Source organism: Girardinichthys multiradiatus, chromosome 20 (genome assembly GCF_021462225.1).
Source record: "Girardinichthys multiradiatus isolate DD_20200921_A chromosome 20, DD_fGirMul_XY1, whole genome shotgun sequence".
NCBI classification, from domain to species: Eukaryota; Metazoa; Chordata; class Actinopteri; order Cyprinodontiformes; family Goodeidae; genus Girardinichthys; species Girardinichthys multiradiatus.
In genome coordinates, this window is record NC_061812.1 from 42,544,768 (window position 1) to 42,564,957 (window position 20,190).

The window sequence follows — 20,190 nt, forward strand, 5'->3', positions numbered from 1 at the left end:
ATTGTAGCTCTAACTGTACAGGTCCTTCTCAAAATATTAGCATATTGTGATAAAGTTCATTATTTTCCATAATGTCATGATGAAAATTTAACATTCATATATTTTAGATTCATTGCACACTAACTAAAATATTTCAGGTCTTTTATTGTTTTAATACGGATGATTTTGGCATACAGCTCATGAAAACACAAAATTCCTATCTCACAAAATTAGCATATCATTAAAAGGGTCTCTAAACGAGCTATGAACCTAATCATCTGAATCAACGAGTTAACTCTAAACACCTGCAAAAGATTCCTGAGGCCTTTAAAACTCCCAGCCTGGTTCATCACTCAAAACCCCAATCATGGGTAAGACTGCCGACCTGACTGCTGTCCAGAAGGCCACTATTGACACCCTCAAGCAAGAGGGTCAGACACAGAAAGAAATTTCTGAACGAATAGGCTGTTCCCAGAGTGCTGTATCAAGGCACCTCAGTGGGAAGTCTGTGGGAAGGAAAAAGTGTGGCAGAAAACGCTGCACAACGAGAAGAGGTGACCGGACCCTGAGGAAGATTGTGGAGAAGGGCCGATTCCAGACCTTGGGGGACCTGCGGAAGCAGTGGACTGAGTCTGGAGTAGAAACATCCAGAGCCACCGTGCACAGGCGTGTGCAGGAAATGGGCTACAGGTGCCGCATTCCCCAGACCTGGGCTACAGAGAAGCAGCACTGGACTGTTGCTCAGTGGTCCAAAGTACTTTTTTCGGATGAAAGCAAATTCTGCATGTCATTCGGAAATCAAGGTGCCAGAGTCTGGAGGAAGACTGGGGAGAAGGAAATGCCAAAATGCCAGAAGTCCAGTGTCAAGTACCCACAGTCAGTGATGGTCTGGGGTGCCGTGTCAGCTGCTGGTGTTGGTCCACTGTGTTTTATCAAGGGCAGGGTCAATGCAGCTAGCTATCAGGAGATTTTGGAGCACTTCATGCTTCCATCTGCTGAAAAGCTTTATGGAGATGAAGATTTCATTTTTCAGCACTACCTGGCACCTGCTCACAGTGCCAAAACCACTGGTAAATGGTTTACTGACCATGGTATCACTGTGCTCAATTGGCCTGCCAACTCTCCTGACCTGAACCCCATAGAGAATCTGTGGGATATTGTGAAGAGAACGTTGAGAGACTCAAGACCCAACACTCTGGATGAGCTAAAGGCCGCTATCGAAGCATCCTGGGCCTCCATAAGACCTCAGCAGTGCCACAGGCTGATTGCCTCCATGCCACGCCGCATTGAAGCAGTCATTTCTGCCAAAGGATTCCCGACCAAGTATTGAGTGCATAACTGTACATGATTATTTGAAGGTTGACGTTTTTTGTATTAAAAACACTTTTCTTTTATTGGTCGGATGAAATATGCAAATTTTGTGAGATAGGAATTTTGGGTTTTCATGAGCTGTATGCCAAAATCATCCGTATTAAGACAATAAAATACCTGAAATATTTCAGTTAGTGTGCAATGAATCTAAAATATATGAATGTTAAATTTTCATCATGACATTATGGAAAATAATGAACTTTATCACAATATGCTAAAATTTTGAGAAGGACCTGTATGCTGAAGGTCACTGTCCTGCTTGAAGGTGAACCTCACCCTATAACAGGTTTTCTTTCAGAACTACCACTGTATTTAGCTACATCCATCTTCCCATTAAAGCTCTCCAGTTGTACTGGTTAAACAAGTATTCCCACAGCATAATGCTTCCACAAACATCTTTTAAAGAGGGGAAGTTGTATCCAGAGTGATGTCCAGAGTTGCTTTTCCACCACACACAGCGTATTTTATTACATTCTAGGTTTCATAACCCCTCCACAACTTTATCCAGACCCATCTACTGAGTCCTTTGGTTTTCATGATGTGGTTTGTTCCCAGATTTTCCTGTAGAAGCCTCTAAGGGCCTTCTGAGAACATTTGGATTTATACTAAATTTATATTACACAGTTGGACTAATTAGGTGACTTCTGAAGACCCTGCAATTTATTTAGACTTTCAGAGCAAAAGGTGCTGAAAACAAATGCACATCATTGTGATGTTTTTTTTTTTACCTCCAATTATTTACATTGTTGCATCACCGAAAGTCCCCATAAACTAAACTGTATTTTGTTGTAACTTGACAAAATGTGGAAATGTTCATCAATACATTTTAAAGGCACTTAAAGTTATTGCAAAATAAAGATCTTGCAATGTGGAATAAAACATGTTTTAATAGGTTTTGCAATGCAAGACATCTTACCTGTAATAGCTGACCACTTCCTGGTCCTCCTTCTGACCCTCCTTTGCATCCTGGGCCAACTCCCGGACGCTCTTACTGCGGATCTCCTTACAGTTGTCTTTCCAGAACAACCAGACCTCCTCCACATCTTCTGCCTCTACTGGGGCCTCCCCATTTACTGTTGGCTCAATCTCAAACCTTGAGAGAACTAATCTGGAGATCAGCATAAAAAATACATTCTTTAGTGCAGGGGTTCCTAAAGTGGGGGTTGCGAGATTATTTTCAGAATCATTGTGATGTGCCCCCTGATGTATGAGAGGCGGGGTACACCCGGGACAGGTCGCCAGTCCATCACAGGGCAACACACAAACCACCAAGGACACACTCATTCACACACCTAAGGGCAATTTAGAGAGACCAATTAACCTAACAGTCATGTTACTGGACTGTGGGAGGAAGCCGGAGTACCCGGTGAGAACCTACGCATGCCGGGTATCGAACCCAGGACGTTCTTGCTGCAATGCAACAGTGCTACCAACTGCACCACCGTGCAGCCATTTATTCATTCAAATAATAATAATTAAATATACCAATAAATTATGAAATGGACAATTAAATAATTGTGTCCTGTTAAAAAATGAAATACACTTTTTAAATTATGAAATTAAAAGTTATTTTAAAAAATGAATTCATTTAAAAATACATATATTTATTTCACTTTATAGAGTGAAATAATTATATGTGTTTTTAGGAGGTCCCCAGTAGTGGGTCGCAAGTCTCTGTCACTGTTATTTTGGGGGTCACAGGCTGAAATATTTGGGAACCGCTGTTTTAGTGCTTATGCTGGCTTCCAAATTCTTTCCATCTCTTAAAATACGTTTCTTACTTGGTTTCGATGAGGATGTCAGCATTGCTGCAGTCCAGCACTGCATTGCAGATGAGCTCCTGAGTCACTGGAATGGATTTGTGCATGGACACACAGAGATCTGACAAGTAGTCCAGAAATCTGTGTACAGATTATTAAACAAATTGTTATTATAGGTATAGGGGGAGATGAGGTTATCAAATATAGATGTATTTATTTATTTTAAGCATCCCAATATTAAGTTATATATCTGACAAAATGTCCATGCCTCTTTTTTTAGATAAAATTCTAATTTCATTTACAGCATTCAACATAATTGAAACACAAAAGAAGTACAATAAATATGTGCAAATTCCCCTTAGTGAATGTATTTATAGTGCTCAACATTCCTTTAATGATGTTAAAAGCAAATCTGACTCATTCTGATAACATCTATTATCTCAGTCTGGGTATCCTTTTTCTTAAAACCTCACCTTGGTTCCCGATTTTTCCTCACTAGAGTGACAAAGGTGTCAATTTCAGCAGCAGTGATGTGTTTTTCCAGCAGCTTCCGGTTGTTATGGAGTAGAGCTGTTATTGTGTCTTCTGCCAGTACATCATAACCAATCTGTTTCTGCATAAAGCGGAATTGCTTGGCTATATATTCCTGTGAATAGAACAAAAACGGTGTTGTTGAACAATGTAAAGTAATCACTGATGAAAACGCCACACGTTTGAGATTCTGAGTTCTTATTTTAGCAGTTTGCAGCTTACTTGGTTCTTCCTGTAATCCTGTTGGGAATGGCGGAGCACTCTGTAACAAAGCCTACAAATGTGCCTAAATGGAGCGTGGCGCTGATCTCCGAGCTCCTCCAGTCGTAACATGGGACCATCTCCGCTGTCTGTGAAAGGGGCTTGGAGAAGTTTAAAAATCTGGAAAGAAAACAAAAAGTTGTCATTTTAAAGCTTTTGGTTAAGCAGAGATTTTAGGCCAGTGCATAAATGGGTCTAAGAGTTTACGCCTACTTGTTTAAGGATGTTCTGCTCTCTCATCAGCTTTTGTCTTTCTCTATTGGGCTTGTTAACCATGATCTCTAAAACATCCTGTCCACTGTTGGGGATGTCCACCACAAAGAAAACTAAATCTTCCAGCAACTTTGTCACAAACCTGGAGAATGTACATGCAAAGAAACAAAATTATCTTATTTCACACAAGCCAATAAAGTGTTTTAGAGGATTTTAGGGAAATCTAACTCCAATGTACAAGAGATATTCAAATGGAATGAGAATCATACCTCCTTTCATTTTGTGTGATGGTGCCTTTTTCCAGCTTGCCAGCAATAGAAGCCAACACCTTACTTGCATCATTAGCGAAGTCTAAATCGCGCACTTCTGATGGTGGCACTGGGACTATGGCAAAGGCTTCCTTGTCTTCTTTTAAAGCTGATGTTCCAATCTAGAAAAATCAAACCATTCACATGTCAAGGCAGCCTGATCTATGTTATACATGGTTAGATGATAGCAGTAAGCAACCCCTCACCTGCAACATGACAGGTTTCTCCTCCTCTTTGTCAATGGGGATGTTGGTGCTATGAACCCATGTGTTGGTGCACAAGTGTCGAAGCCTGACATAGGAACTCCTGAAAGTTAAGAGTTAATAAACATATCAGAACGTGCAAGTATGTTTATGATTTAATGTAATAGACCAACACAAAGTAATTGAAAATTACAAAGAGGGAGACGAATGCTAAAACCTTTTACAAATAAGTCTGAAAAGTGTGGCATGTATTTGTTTCAACCCCCTTGAGTCAATTTGTGTTCTTAGTTAGATGAGCAGCCTCAACTCTAATTCATCCCAAAGGGGTTCAAGAAGGTTGAGCTAAGGACTCTGGGGAGGCCAGTTAAGTTTCTCCACACCAAACTGTACACCTGCAGCCATGGAAGTGATTGGAAACACCAGAATTTATTGATTTGATGGAGGGGAGTTCCTGCCTCAAGTGGAGGAGTTTAAGTATCTCGGGGTCTTGTTCACGAGTGAGGGAAGAATGGAGCGGGAGATCGACAGACGGATCGGTGCAGCTGCCACAGTAATGGGGGCGCTGTGCCGGTCCATTGTGGTGAAGAGAGAGCTGAGCCGAAAAGCAAAGCTCTCAATTTACTGGTCGGTCTACGTTCCTACCCTCACCTATGGCCATGAACTTTGGGTCATGACCGAAAGAACGAGATCACGGATACAAGCGGCTGAAATGAGCTTCCTCCGTAGGGTGGCCGGGCACTCCCTTAGAGATAGGGTGAGGAGCTCGGCCATCCGGGAGGGGCTCGGAGTAGAGCCGCTGCTCCTCCACATTGAGAGGAGCCAGTTGAGGTGGCTCGGGCATCTATACCGGATGCCTCCTGGACGCCTTCCTCGGGAGGTGTTCCAGGCACGTCCCACCGGGAGGAGGCCCAGGGGACGGCCCAGGACACGCTGGAGGGACTATGTCTCTCGGCTGGCCTGGGAACACCTTGGGCTCCACCTGGAGGAGCTGGAGGAGGTGTCTGGAGAGAGGGACGTCTGGGCGTCTCTGCTGAAACTGCTGCCCCCGCGACCCGGTCCTGGATAAGCGGAAGACGACGAACGAACGAACGAACTCAATACTTATGGCAATATTGTGTAGTTTTGTCCATTCTTCATTGCCAAATAGCTAAGTCAGATTGGATGGAGTGTGTATGTGTATGTGAACAATTTCAAGTCTTCAAGTCTTCTAAACTGGATTTAGATCTGGACTTTGACTGGACCATCCTAACACAAGATACATATCTTTAGCCTAATAACAGAACCGCCTAAGTCATATATGCCTGTTGGACCACTTGTTGCTGAATATTGGACTACTTGCACAGACACCAGGCCTCCTGGTGCTTTCGGCCATTTTGTATCCAGGACATGGTGGCTGATATGACACGCCCCAAGTCTGACGTCACAGGGCGCTATATATGGAGGCCTCCATGTTGAAAACCCCGCTTTTAGCTGGAAATCTTGACACGGTTACCACGCAACTGGAGCATCCTCTGGAGAAGAAGAGATCCCACGTGGAGTCTTCATTTATTTCTCTCTCTCTCTCGTTGGCCAACGAATAATTTATAACTAAGGTTTCTGGAATGAGAAGGCCAGAAATGTCCCTTTGCCGATCGAAGACGTGAGCTTAACACGTAACTAAGAACATGGAGTTTCGAGGAGTCGAACCGCCACAGTGTTTCATCTCAAGTCGACTTTTGATGGTCAGATCATATTCTTCCTTTCCGCCAAAGAAGCCGGAGGACAACGTCTGACCGTTTTCCCTGAAGTTAACTGTGGACGCGCAGTTAACCAACTCCCCTTGTTCGCTCGACCCCGCTCAGAGGAGAGCCGACAACGAGTAAAAACTATCCTTATTTTTATTTCTTTATTAGAAAGCCTGGGCACGGTCAGAGGTTGTAGAGCAATCAGAATCGCTAGTTAGGATCTCATGTGCTCTGAATGATATGTGCATGTAACTTTGTTATTGAAACTTTGATGTGTTGATGTCTGGAGCCGCTGTGTTCATAGTTTTGTGCGTGTTTCACCATCTGAGAGTCAACGCAGGTGCGCGGTAAGACTGGACTGTTAAAATAACCTCGTGGTGAATTTTACCATTTTTCTTTGTCTTCAACCTCACTGTGCTAGCTTGCCGCCAAAAGTTAGAATCCTTAGTGCTCAGGAGTTGGGGGGAAGTTTTATGATCAGACATCACTGAATACAGTCGGAGCTGCGCTTCCACCTGTTTGGTATGTCCTCTACATGGATTGGACCAAACTGCAAACAGAATCTCTCATGGTTTTTTTGAACAATGTTTTTTTTATTGCCACTCTTCCATTCAGGCCACACCTGCTTATTAGGTTGTAGCACACTCTTTTTATTTGCTATGTGAGATGTTCAAAACTTCACATGAATGCCTTTACTTTCATAATGCTGTTTGTTCGGTCCAGTTTTATGACCACTGAGGCATTCAAAGGTATTTAAAAAGATATATTAAAAGCAATGCCAGTGCCAGATGAAACAAAGTACACACAGTTTGGGGCAAATACAGAAGCTATAGGGGTTGGACAATGAAACTGAAACACCTGGTTTTAGACCACAATCATTTATTAGTATGATGTAGGGCCTCCTTCTGTGGCCAATACAGCGTCAATTCGTCTTGGGGATGACATATAGAAGTCCTGCACAGTGGTCAGAGGGATTTTAAGCCATTCTTCTTGCAGGATAGTGGCCAGGACACTACGTGATACTGGTGGAGGAAAACGTTTCCTGACTCGCTCGTCCAAAACACCCCAAAGTGGCTCAATAATATTTAGATCTGGTGACTGTGCAGGCCATGAGAGATGTTCAACTTCACTTTCATGTTCATCAAACCAATCTTTCACCAGTCTTGCTGTGTGTATTGGTGCATTGTCGTCCTGATACATGGCACCGCCTTCAGGATACAATGTTTGAACCATTGGATGCACATGGTCCTCAAGAATGGTTCGGTAGTCCTTGGCAGTGATGCGCCCATCTAGCACAAGTATTGGGGCAAGGGAATACCATGATATGGCAGCCCAAACCATCACTGATCCACCCCCATGTTTCACTCTGGGCATGCAACATTCTGGGTGGTACACTTCTTTGGGGCTTCTCCACACCGTAACTTTCCTGGATGTGGGGAAAACAGTAAAGGTGGACTCATCAGAGAACAATACATGTTTCACATTGTCCACAGCCCAAGATTTGGGCACCATTGAAACCGACAATTGGCATTGGCATGAGTGACCAAAGGCTTGGCTGTAGCAGCCTGGCCGTGTATATTGACCCTGTGGAGCTCCCAACGGACAGTTCTGGTGCAAAGAGGAGAGTTGAGGTGCACATTTAATTCTGCCGTGATTTGGGCAGCCGTGGTTTTATGTTTTTTGGATACAATCCAGGTTAGCACCCGAACATCCCTTTCAGACAGCTTCCTCTTGCGTCCACAGTTAATCCTGTTGGATGTGGTTTGTCCTTCTTGGTGGTATGCTGACATTACCCTGGATACCGTGGCTCTTGATACATCACAAAGACTTGCTGTCTTGGTCACAGATGCGCCAGCAAGACGTGCACCAACAATTTGTCTTCTTTTGAACTCTGGTATGTCACCCATAATGTTGTGTGCATTTCAATATTTTGAGCAAAACTGTGCTCTTACCCTGCTAATTGAACCTTCACACTCTGCTCTTACTGGTGCAATGTGCAATCAATGAAGACTGGCTACCAGGCGGGTCCAATTTAGCCATGAAACCTTCCACACTAAAATGACAGGTGTTTCAGTTTAATTGTCCAACCCCTGTAGAGAGGAGATAGCAGCACACCAGCGAGCTTCTTCTTCGTAGGTAAATGTTACAGATGACCATTTAGCCTATGGCTGCTGACATCATCATGCACAATACAACAAAAACGTCTTCCCAACATGTATATCTTCTTTTTATGTATATTGTGTTTAGATTACTTTATTTTAAGTGTGTATTTATTTATTTAGTTTATTTCGGCTTTTTCCAATTTATTCAAAAGGTTGTTTTTTAAAAGCGTTTTACATACTGCAAAAAATATTTGCAATTCTTTATTACTATATTGTTTGCATTTTTCTTCAACCCTATACCCTTACAAGAGCTGCACCTTTAACTTGTCCTGCTGATGAAACCATTTAATTTCCCCCTAGGGGTTTTTCTTATCTCTATATGGTCTGATTGTCTAATTGTCTAATTGTCTGATTGTTTATATAAGTTTATGGGTTCATTTACTCGACTGTTTAGGGGTTGGATCCCTGCACGATCAAGTCTGTACTGTTTTATTAATTCACCGTTGTTCAATGTTCAGAGAATATCTCTCCTTTCTGTCCGTCTTTCCACCATCTTCTCTGCTTGACACTCTTAGGCTCACTAAAAGTCCTCCTCACTACTCTTATCATTTCCTCATGTTAGGAGCTCTCTTAAAACCTGAGGTGCTTCGTGAATAAATGTTATCTTATCAAGGGAAAATTCTAAGAAAAATCTTAGAATTGGAGAAATTGTAAGATTTTTCTTAGACTGACATCACTAGGTGCTACTTTTAGTTTTAGGGTTCTTTATTAATACAGGCCCTGGTTTTTGGACAACAACAACATCTGAAGGAGACAATCCATAAATTGCATTTAAAGAGGCATGAAGGTATCTTGTAAACTGTTTTATCAAATGCTGAGCTGGTAATCAAGACAACTCAAAAAATGTCACCGATACATCTATAGCCATGCAATGCAGCACCGAACAATAAAACAGCCAAAGACCATAAATCAACAGCTCTCAGAAACAGTACCAACAAAAACAGAAATAAAGGTGCATAACAAGAACAGAATTTATTGCACAATGTACTGTAATAAAAGCATACCTAATAAATGACAAATGGCTATAATAATCAGCCAGCGCCTTGCAAACTTATTGCCTTCCCAGTCAACTCTGTTGCATAGAGATTAGTCAGTATTTCCCTGTTTGGCATTACTACTCCCTGCATGTGTGAGTGTGACCACTATAGCAATCTGTGTCATCTGTCTGGCCTTAGGCACACAAAGCAGAAAGTAGCCATTTTCTTAGCAAGCACCACATAACCAGCCACAAAGGCTAACAAGCTAACCTTTGTGAACCACTTCAGGCTTTAGCCAGCCAAACTATTAATTAGTTTGGCTGGCTAAAGCTTGAGGGCAGGGTTATTTTAGGCAGAAGGGGTAGGTAGAGGTGACCAAAGACACACAGTGGGAATGATACTGTAAAGGCTCTAATCGAAGTGTGAAGACTCTGTTCTCATCTAATGTGCAGCAGCAAGGCTAACTAGATCATTGTTCCTGCAGAATTACACATTCACCCCCAACACAATGCAGTCAACAAAAAGTCATAAAGAAAGAAAAACTTTGACATAGATGACACAAGAGGCAGCCAACAAAGAGTGACACAGGCACAAACAAAGCAATGTGATTTAAACTCTTTCCACTGACTTTGTTCCATTAAACCCATGGCCGTGGTTAACACCAATTTTACCAGGTATTCAAAATCAGATTGCATTATAAAACATTTCCCCTAAATGTGTGTAGACTTCACATCATTTCTGGTTTGTGTTTTAGCTTGGAAATATTACTAAGCTTGTTGATATTTTGAAATGTGGGGGTTTTCTTTCCACTCGTGTCCAACCAGGCAAGCCTGATGCATTTCCTGTTTCACTTGTTAACACCATACTGCTGCTTTCCATAAAAATTATTTTTAGCATTTGAAAATAACAAGTATATATCCACACTGTAACCACTGATTTCTTTGCTAGTATCATAGTGAAGTGAAATTCTGCTGGTCCTGATCATGTCTGGTTTGGTGCTGGTGCAAATGATCTTTTAGAAACAGTCAAAAAGTGACTGAAACAAACAACTGAATACACAGTCATAGCAGATAGCACATAACAAAACTGGTCTATGTCCACAGTTGTCCACATTTTAACTCAATACCACAGAAACTAGATTCAACTGCTGCTTTAAATTCCCCCCTCATGAAAAACACATGAGTCACAAGCTTTTACTCTTTGAAATGTTGTTTTTTTGACATCACTGTGGTCTTTATGAAGGACCAGTGTTACATTAACATTTGTCAACATCTCAGTTGGACTTAGGTTAGGTTGTATATTCGTCAACATTTTTCAACACTCCCGTAGTATTCATTTTTCATTAAAGTAAAGAATGCATATTTGAACTCACAGGAACTATGGGAAACCATGTGTTTCATGCTTTTTCCTCTTTTTTATTCCTCTATAAAAATGATTTTTCTCTAACTTTAAGCACTTTCAAGTTACAGCTGTAAGTCTTTTGGATTACAACTCTACCAGCTTTGTACATCTAGGACCTAGGAACCTGGATTTTCTGGCAATTCTTTTTTGAAAATTGCTCCAGCTTATTCAGATTGGCTGAAGAGTAACTGTGAAAAGCAATTTGCCTTCCCTCTGTCTTCTCCAAAAACTCTCAGTCAACTTTACATCTGGATCTTGAATGGGTCATACTAACAAATGAATATTCGTTGACCAAAATCATTGTGTAACAGCTCTGGTTGTATATTTAAGGTTAACATCTTGCTTGAAGTTGAACCTCTGTCTCAAGCCTCCAACAGGTTTTCTTCCAGCATTTTTTTTGTATCTAGCTCCATCCTTCTTTCCAACAACTCATCCTCCCTTTCCCTCATGAAATAAAAACATATCCACAACATGATATTGCCACCACCAGGTTGTAGGTCAAGGATGGTCTGTTCAAGGTGATGTGTTTGGTAGGCTACTCTGAAGCCCTAAAATGTCAATTTGTATTACATCTAACCAAGGCAACGTATTCTGCATGTTTATTGTCTGGTGTCAAACTGCCAACATGCCTTGATTTTTTCTTCAATAACAGCTTTCTTTATGCAACTATTCACCAAATGCCAAATTTTTGTTAATCTGTCACATAATATCACATTTATTACAATACAGTTTGTGGTGAATATAGTAAAAAAAAAAAAAAATCAAGGGATTTTAGAGGGTGATGTTTAAAGCTAGAACACATTCACAGTATTGATGGGGTTATTTTTACAAGCCATACCTGGGAACCATTGAATCCCCTCCTCTTAGAGTGGTAGGGTCCAGCTCAAAGATGGAGGAGACATCCATGCCATCAGGTACAGGCACCAGAGTGTACATGATTTTCTCCTGTGGAGCACGGAGACGGCCACGTAGAGCTTCATTATCAGCATCCAGCTAACAAAAAAGAAACACAGTGAAAGGGTGCAGACCCCCACCATAGAACAATACAGAAAGAATCAACCATCTGTTGATATGTAACAACAATTCTCAATCATAAAAGGTAAACAAAAATGCATCTACATGCCACTAAGAAAATGGTAAAAATTACTCTTTGACAAGAAGTCATTATATGTACAGGGGTTGGACAATGAAACTGAAACACTTGTCATTTTAGTGTGGGAGGTTTCATGGCTAAATTGGACCAGCCTGGTAGCCAGTCTTCATTGATTGCACATTGCACCAGTAAGAGCAGAGTGTGAAGGTTCAATTAGCAGGGTAAGAGCACAGTTTTGCTCAAAATATTGAAATGCACACAACATTATGGGTGACATACCAGAGTTCAAAAGAGGACAAATTGTTGGTGCACGTCTTGCTGGCGCATCTGTGACCAAGACAGCAAGTCTTTGTGATGTATCAAGAGCCACGGTATCCAGGGTAATGTCAGCATACCACCAAGAAGGACAAACCACATCCAACAGGATTAACTGTGGACGCAAGAGGAAGCTGTCTGAAAGGGATGTTTGGGTGCTAACCCGGATTGTATCCAAAAAACATAAAACCACGGCTGCCCAAATCACGGCAGAATTAAATGTGCACCTCAACTCTCCTGTTTCCACCAGAACTGTCTGTCGGGAGCTCCACAGGGTCAATATACACGGCCGGGCTGCTAGAGCCAAACCTTTGGTCACTCATGCCAATGCCAAATGTCGGTTTCAATGGTGCAAGGAGCGCAAATCTTGGGCTGTGGACAATGTGAAACATGTATTGTTCTTTGATGAGTCCACCTTTACTGTTTTCCCCACATCCAGGAAAGTTACGGTGTGAAGAAGCCCCAAAGAAGCGTACCACCCAGACTGTTGCATGCCCAGAGTGAAACATGGGGGAGGATCAGTGATGGTTTGGGCTGCCATATCATGGTATTCTCTTGGCCCAATACTTGTTTTAGATGGCCGCATCACTGCCAAGGACTACCGAACCATTCTTGAGGACCATGTGCATCCAGTGCTTCAAACATTGTATCCTGAAGGCGGTGCCGTGTATCAGGATGACAATGCACCAATACACACAGCAAGACTGGTGAAAGATTGGTTTGATGAACATGAAAGTGAAGTTGAACATCTCCCATGGCCTGCACAGTCACCAGATCTAAATATTATTGAGCCACTTTGGGGTGTTTTGGAGGAGCGAGTCAGGAAACGTTTTCCTCCACCAGTATCACGTAGTGACCTGGCCACTATCCTGCAAGAAGAATGGCTTAAAATCCCTCTGATCACTGTGCAGGACTTGTATATGTCATTCCCAAGACGAATTGACGCTGTATTGGCTGCAAAAGGAGGCCCTACACCATACTAATAAATTATTGTGGTCTAAAACCAGGTGTTTCAGTTTCATTGTCCAACCCCTGTATATTTACTAGCGCCTGGTGTTTTTATTTAAGATTTGTTTTTTTTTTGTGCGGCACTAGTGGCCTTTATTTGTTTTCCAGTATTTTGTATTTCTGTGTATTTCTATTCAATAAAAACAAACCCTGCTGTGCATAAACAAAGCTGATTACCAATGACATTGTGGCCGTCTAAGGCTACTGAAACACACAAGCATCTGTACATGAAGTGAACATTGATATAACCGAATAATAGACAGGGATTGTGAGACAATACCTGGAAATTGAAGGGTGTAAAGTCCACCACCTGAAGCAGTGAGGAGAAACCCATACCAGATTTTAAAAGATAAGACCAATAATGAAGCAGAAGCCAGCATTGTGTAGCGAAGCACCACAGAGAGAAAATCTTACTTACAGAAGATCGCTGTTCAGCACTCTCCTCCTCAAAGTCTGGATTCACCTGGAAAACCCATTTTAGACATCATTCTTGGCATCATTCATTTCATAGTGCTGCCTTTTTCTTAAGTAAATAAATACCACACACATAACCGCCGTTTAGAAAGCTCTGCACTGGTTACTGGCACATTTCAGAATTGATTTTAAGGTGCTTTTAAAGACTATTAAACAGGGCTGTACAATGAAGTCCTATTAAATAAATTAGACTTTTATTGAAAAGTTTATTATATATATATATACACACACATACATATATTTATATGTATATTTCAGTAACTTAATTCACCAAATGGAACAAATTACAGACTGATGTTTTCAAGTCGTTATGTGTGTTATGATGATATTTTGCTTACAGCTAATGAAAACATGGCATTTAAGATTAGAGTATTATATCAGACTAATAAAAAACAATTTTTGATTCAGAAATGTGGGTTTAATATATGTTTAATACCAGCATAAATGTTATTATTTTTAAAAGATGCTTTTAATCTGACAAACAAGCCTCAACAGAACACATATTGTAGTTTATGGAATATGACTGAATGTAACAGATTTATTGGTATGGCAAAATTACTGATCGCAATATTACAAAGAATTGCTTGAACTGAAACAAATATTAGCTAATTTTATCATTAACATAAATTTAGGCTCTCAATGACAGTAATGCATATTTGGTAATGCTAGTTGTTTAATACAACAGAACATGTATTAGGAGGGCATTAGGATTTTCCGACTGGATAGACATTGGCCTCAGTCTATGTTTGTGATGGACCCAAAGACGAAAGACATTCACACTATTTAGTTAAATCTGTATTTATCTCCTATCGTCATTGCAACAGCCCTGTTTTTAAAGCCATTAAGGGTTGGAAATTCTTTTCTGATGTACTTTTATCACATAAGTTGATAGTACCTAAATAAAAAGAAAAACCCACAAAAGGCATTATTTTATTATTACTCTCAACTGAAGAACAGCCATCCTGAAGACAGCACTGATCTCTACTGATGTTTTTAGAACCAAACTTTAGTCTTATCTTTTGGGTTTTAATAATTCATTCATAATTTCATCTGTAGTTGTATTGCACTTTTAGTTTGGCTTTGTATTTTTTTTTATGATGTTTTATTTAATTTTGTTATGACTAAAGAACATTAACACCACCTGTTTGAATGAAATGTAAATATTAGTTTACTTCTATTTTTTTCTTATTATTTATCATCTAAATTTGTTCATACTTTATTTAACGAAGAAAGAACCATAGGAATTTAAATTCTCATATATAAGAGGCATCCTGGCAGCACAACACAACACAACACAAATAAAAATAAAAAACATCTACATAATCATCTCAACACTTTTATCAAGTTTTTAGCACCTGTACATCTTAGAATGTGTAAGCCTACCTTTAGTGTCTCCTAATCATTTAAACAGTTGTGTTTCAAGAGTCCTTCAAAACAACATCATCCCCGTTACCGGCACATTTCTGAACATTTTCCACAAGATTGTCTTGTTTATCTTATTTCTTTGGTTTGTTTTTACTTACCTGCTGTGTTAATCTTATTTAAAGCACTTTGTATTGCCCTTGTTGTGTATGAAAATTGGTCTATAAATAAAGATGTCACTTAGAGTTTAAATATTGAACATAAGCTCTTGCTATGAACTCAGATACTGTATATTTGTCTGTATTAGTATGGAGTAAAAAAAAAGGGCAATCCACTGACACACACCTCACCCATCTCTGCAGCCAAATAGCAACCAGTGGCCAAATGTTTAAACCTGAACAGACTGTTCCAATAGCCTGCACCTCCTCTGCAGGGGTCATGGTGGACCACCTAGTGATGACAAAAATAAGTTATAGTAAACCAGCACTGTTTTGAGTAGTGTGAGCATTTGAGAGCATAGAGGAGTATCAATCATTTATTGATTGATTTTATTATGGGAACACATTTCACCAACCTCCACTTCCCAAAGTGCTTTGCTGCTGGTGGCTGAAGTTGCAGACTGTCGACCGGTGGTTCGGAGAAAAACATGTTGCTTCTTCTTGTGGTCGTCACAAGTAAGAAACTTCTCCTGCTCTGCGTGGAATAACCTAACGACGTCACCCTGCAAACACATACACGTGCATGAACAATAAATAAGCACTACTGGTTAATATTTGAACCTATCAATTATCTGGTTAATGTTTTCCATTCTTTCCATGTTGCAGCTGCAAAAAATGAGATGAGATGCAAATATAGGTAAAAACAGATGAAAGTAAGTAATACCGCCTGTGCTGGTACCTACCCCTTTGAGTATGGTTTCCAAGTTGTCACTCCATTTCATGAATAGTACAACCTTCCAGCTTGTGTTGCAATTTACAGAATTAACCTGACAAAAGAGAAAAACACAACACAGAACAGAGAAATGTTGTATGAACATTTCAAACATGTCTTTTCCAGAGTGTATACCCTTTTGACTAACTTATTAACTAACATATATCCCTGTAAATGAAATTAGGATTTGCTTCAGAAACATGTGATACAGTAACAGTTGTACCTCATTACACCCTTGGTTATCAACAAGCTGATGGCTGCTGGCATGGAGAGGTTGTCCTGCATTCACAGGATTAAGGACTACTTTGTCCCCAATCACCACCTGCAGGAGAAACACAAATTCACAGAACAAAAATAAATTTTTCAAAAGTGAGATATATCCAATACAAGCAGTTTTTATAATTTTCCTCTTTGAACCATATAAAACCCTAAAAACATGATTAAAACAAATTATTTTATAAAAGTGATCTAAATTCCATTTAATCAAAAGAAAACCCTCCAGGCCCTTCAAATTTGCTTTCCACAGTAGTTACCATCAGTCAAGCACTAGGTGGAGCCAGAGTGCTTCTTGTAGCACTACTAATATTAGAGACATATAAAAGATATAAGAGACACAGTCGCCTTGACCCCGAGCAATAATTTATGACAGTAGTAATGACAGCTATCAATAATTAGAGAATAGTGATGTAGACCAAGCTTCAGGTTTTTGCTTGCACCACAATCTGAACTTAACTGTCTCATGAAGAGTTTGAATGGGAAGCTAATCAGCTTTAAATATTAGATTTTATAAGTCAGACATTTGTACCACAGAGGGAAATCTGCATGTTCTCAAAGAAACAGTACCCAGCTTTGAGCTTTTGACGTCAGGCTACGGACTCTGAAGAGAGGCCAGTGCCTCTAGGTCTTTTAAAAGGATAAATCACATGTGGAGGACAAATCTTCCCAGGGGGATAAATTAAGTGGAACTTAGTTAGCCATTTAGACAGCTTAACTCTATCACCTTCCATTAGCCACGATTAGAAACTGCAGCTTGAGCAGCAGAGGTTAAGTTCATGTATGCTCCATTTACTGAAGCTACAGTTTAAAAAACATTACACAAATGTAGCTTTATCTAACCTATCAGCAAATAACAAGAAAATTATTAAGAAAAAACAAGAAGTCTGCTATTTTCTTTTTGAACGTGTTGGTTTTGTAACTACACCAGACAAAAGGTGTGATATATGTCACTGTTATCAATTGCAAGAGAAAACAAAAACTGGTGAATTTTCTAACAACACTTTGTCTAAGACACTGTTTTGCTAAAGTATTAATACCCCTGGAACTTTATCACATTTGGTCACATAAAACTTTATTTGGTAGACTGACACAAACTAGTATATTAGTGGGAAAAGGAATAAAAGTGATGCTTGGGTTTTTGTATTTCTAAAATGTGTGACTCTGTACTTTATCCATTTTTTAGCAAAAACAACTCAATCTCAGTCACATTGGATACATAGTGTCAATGAACATCAAATTTCAAGTTTTGCTGAACACTGTCAATTAGATTTAGGCCTTTATTTTGACTCTGTAATGACTGGAGAACCGTGTTTCAGGAAACCTCTACCTTACATTCAAGTCTTTTTCAACTCCTATGCTTTTCCAACATTGCTCTGTATTTTGCTCCATCATCTTCCCATTAACTCTTCAAGAAATGTATGCTGCCATCCCTGTTTCACCTCTTTGCACATTAGGTTGATGTGCCATGAGTGGGGGAAATAGGTATTTGATACACTGCTGATTTTGCAAGTTTTCCCACTTCCAAAAAATAGAGAGGACTGTAGTTTTAGTCATAGGTACACTTCAATTGTGAGAGGCAATAAAGAACAAAATCCAGAAAATCAGATTGTGTGATATTTAAATAATTAATTTGCATTTTATTGCATGAATTAAGTATTTGATCAATACAAAAATAGAACTTCATATTTGGTACAGAAACCTTTGTTTTCAGTTAGAGATGTTTCCTGTTGTTCTTGACCAGGTTTGTAGATGCTACAGCAGCAATTTTGACCAAATCCTCCATACAGATCTTTTAGGTTTCAGTGCTGTCGCTATGTCCTTTGGCAGGATTGCCCAATCCATCATCCCCTCAATACGATGCAGTTTTCCTCTCCCCCTTGCAGAAAAGCATCCCCAAAGCATGATGTTTCCACCACCATGTTTTACAGTTGGAATGGTGTTCTTGGGATTGTACTCTTCCTTCTTTCTCCAAACACGGCGAGTGGAGTTTACACCAAAAAGTTCTATTTTCGTCTGACCACATGACATTCGCCCATTCATCTTCTGGGTCGTCCAAACAGTCATAGGCAAAGGGGAGATGGGTCTGGACATGTGCTGGCTTGAGCAGGGGGACCTTGTGAACACAGAAGGATTTTAATCCATGATGGTGTAGTGTGTTATAGTGATGGGATTTATGGTTCTTTGAAGGGAACCGAATCTTCAGGATTTGTTCACTTCAAAGACTCGTTCAAAAGAGCTGTTGAAATAATTTGTTTTTGAAAATGTGCATATTTCGAAGAACAATCCACCCTTAATATAGTGTTAAATACCGGCATATACATTTTGGAAAACCTGGCAGGTGTGGGTGAAATTTATAACTAAAGCCAAATTATCTGTATTAAGTAGGATTAACATTTTTATTTAAAGGGGTCAAAATAGAACCACAGTATGTTCATGCAAAAATACCTCTTTTTATATATATATAACATAAATATCAAATACCCATGTAGTTCTTTACTTTATGTTTTGTGTACAATAATAGCATTTTATTGCTATATGTAATATAGAAACAAAATCAAGAAAGCAAGATAAAACAAAATAGAAGAGAGTGCACTTGACCTGCTTTGGAAAAAATAAAAATCACAAACTGCACCATTAAATATAACTAGTAATGCAGACGTTTCGTTGCGCCCATCATTGTTCCATCCTTGCGAAAGGTGCACACTGTGAGCGTTCTCCTCCTCTCTCCCACTGCATGGGTCGGCAATGCAACCAGGTGGCACGCAGCGCCGCACACCCTGCCGCCATGACACGTGACAAAAACAAACAATGAGCAATGACCAGGCACGCTGTATGCTCATACCGCTCACCTTTCGGTTTTTGTATTTAATCGCCTAAGTGATATAACAACTTAAAATTCAATTCAATTAAATTGAAAGAGTATCATTTTAATAAAGCAAAGTAGTAAAAAACAAAGAACGGCTCTCACTATCTAAGACTTGAGTCCTATCCTTCAAGGTAAGGAGCCATTCAAAAGAATTGATTCGCTCGTGAACGTCACATCACTAGTGTGTTACCAATAGTAACCTGTGAGGAGTGTGGTCACAGCTCTCTTTGAGTCATTGACCAGGTCCTCCCGTATAGTTCTGGGCTGATCCCTCACCTTTCAAATGGTCACTGATACTCCATGAAGTGAAATCTTGCAGGGAGTTCCAATCCAAGGGAGATTAACAGTCAGCTTGAGTTTCTTCCATTTTGGTGAGATGTTGCCTTCTCATCAAGCTGCTTGCATATACCAGATGCCTCCTGGACGCCTTCCTTGAAGGTGTTCCAGGCACGTCCCACAGAGAGGAGGTCCAGGGAGGGGATTGCCCAGGACATGCTGGAGGGACTATGTCTCTCGGCTGGTCTGGGAACGCATTGGGCTCCCCCCAGAGGAGTTGGAGGTGGTGTCTGGGGAGAGGGACGTCTGGGTGTCTCTGCTTAGTCTACTGCCCCCGCAACCCGGTCCCGGATAAAGCGGAAGACGACTAGTACGAGTACAATGGGATTTTCTGGATTTTATTTTACATTCTGCCTCTTACAGTTACAGTTAAAGTGTACCTAAAATTACAGACCTTTCCATTCTTTGCAAGTGGTAAAACTTGCAAAATCGGTAGTGTATCAAATACTTATTTTCCCAACTGTAGTTAGTTATCACTCATCGATAAGTTTTTATATGTATGACAAAAAGTTCAATTTTGGTCTCATGCAAGAACAGCACCTCCGTTTCACATTTTTTCATGTTCCCCTCTATGGCTTTTGGCAGGCTATAAATAGAACATCTTATGGTATCTTTCAGTAAATAAACAATGTATCCTTTC

General features: G+C 40.2%; 1 protein-coding gene across 5 annotated transcripts in view; it reads right to left on the bottom strand.

Moving 5' to 3' along the window:
* Positions 1-20,190, bottom strand: part of itpr1b (inositol 1,4,5-trisphosphate receptor, type 1b) — a 155,479-nt gene that overhangs the window by 98,519 nt on the left and 36,770 nt on the right. For all 5 annotated transcript variants that reach the window (XM_047347351.1, XM_047347350.1, XM_047347348.1 and 2 more), the window contains exons 7-20: positions 16,296-16,394; positions 16,044-16,127; positions 15,717-15,863; positions 15,488-15,592; positions 13,725-13,769; positions 13,587-13,616; positions 11,729-11,883; positions 4,630-4,729; positions 4,385-4,545; positions 4,116-4,257; positions 3,864-4,022; positions 3,584-3,756; positions 3,132-3,251; positions 2,267-2,458 (exon numbers count right to left, since the gene is read on the bottom strand). In XM_047347351.1, the coding sequence (XP_047203307.1) occupies positions 2,267-2,458; positions 3,132-3,251; positions 3,584-3,756; positions 3,864-4,022; positions 4,116-4,257; positions 4,385-4,545; positions 4,630-4,729; positions 11,729-11,883; positions 13,587-13,616; positions 13,725-13,769; positions 15,488-15,592; positions 15,717-15,863; positions 16,044-16,127; positions 16,296-16,394 (1,712 nt within the window). The remainder of the gene's footprint in view (positions 1-2,266; positions 2,459-3,131; positions 3,252-3,583; positions 3,757-3,863; positions 4,023-4,115; positions 4,258-4,384; positions 4,546-4,629; positions 4,730-11,728; positions 11,884-13,586; positions 13,617-13,724; positions 13,770-15,487; positions 15,593-15,716; positions 15,864-16,043; positions 16,128-16,295; positions 16,395-20,190) is intronic.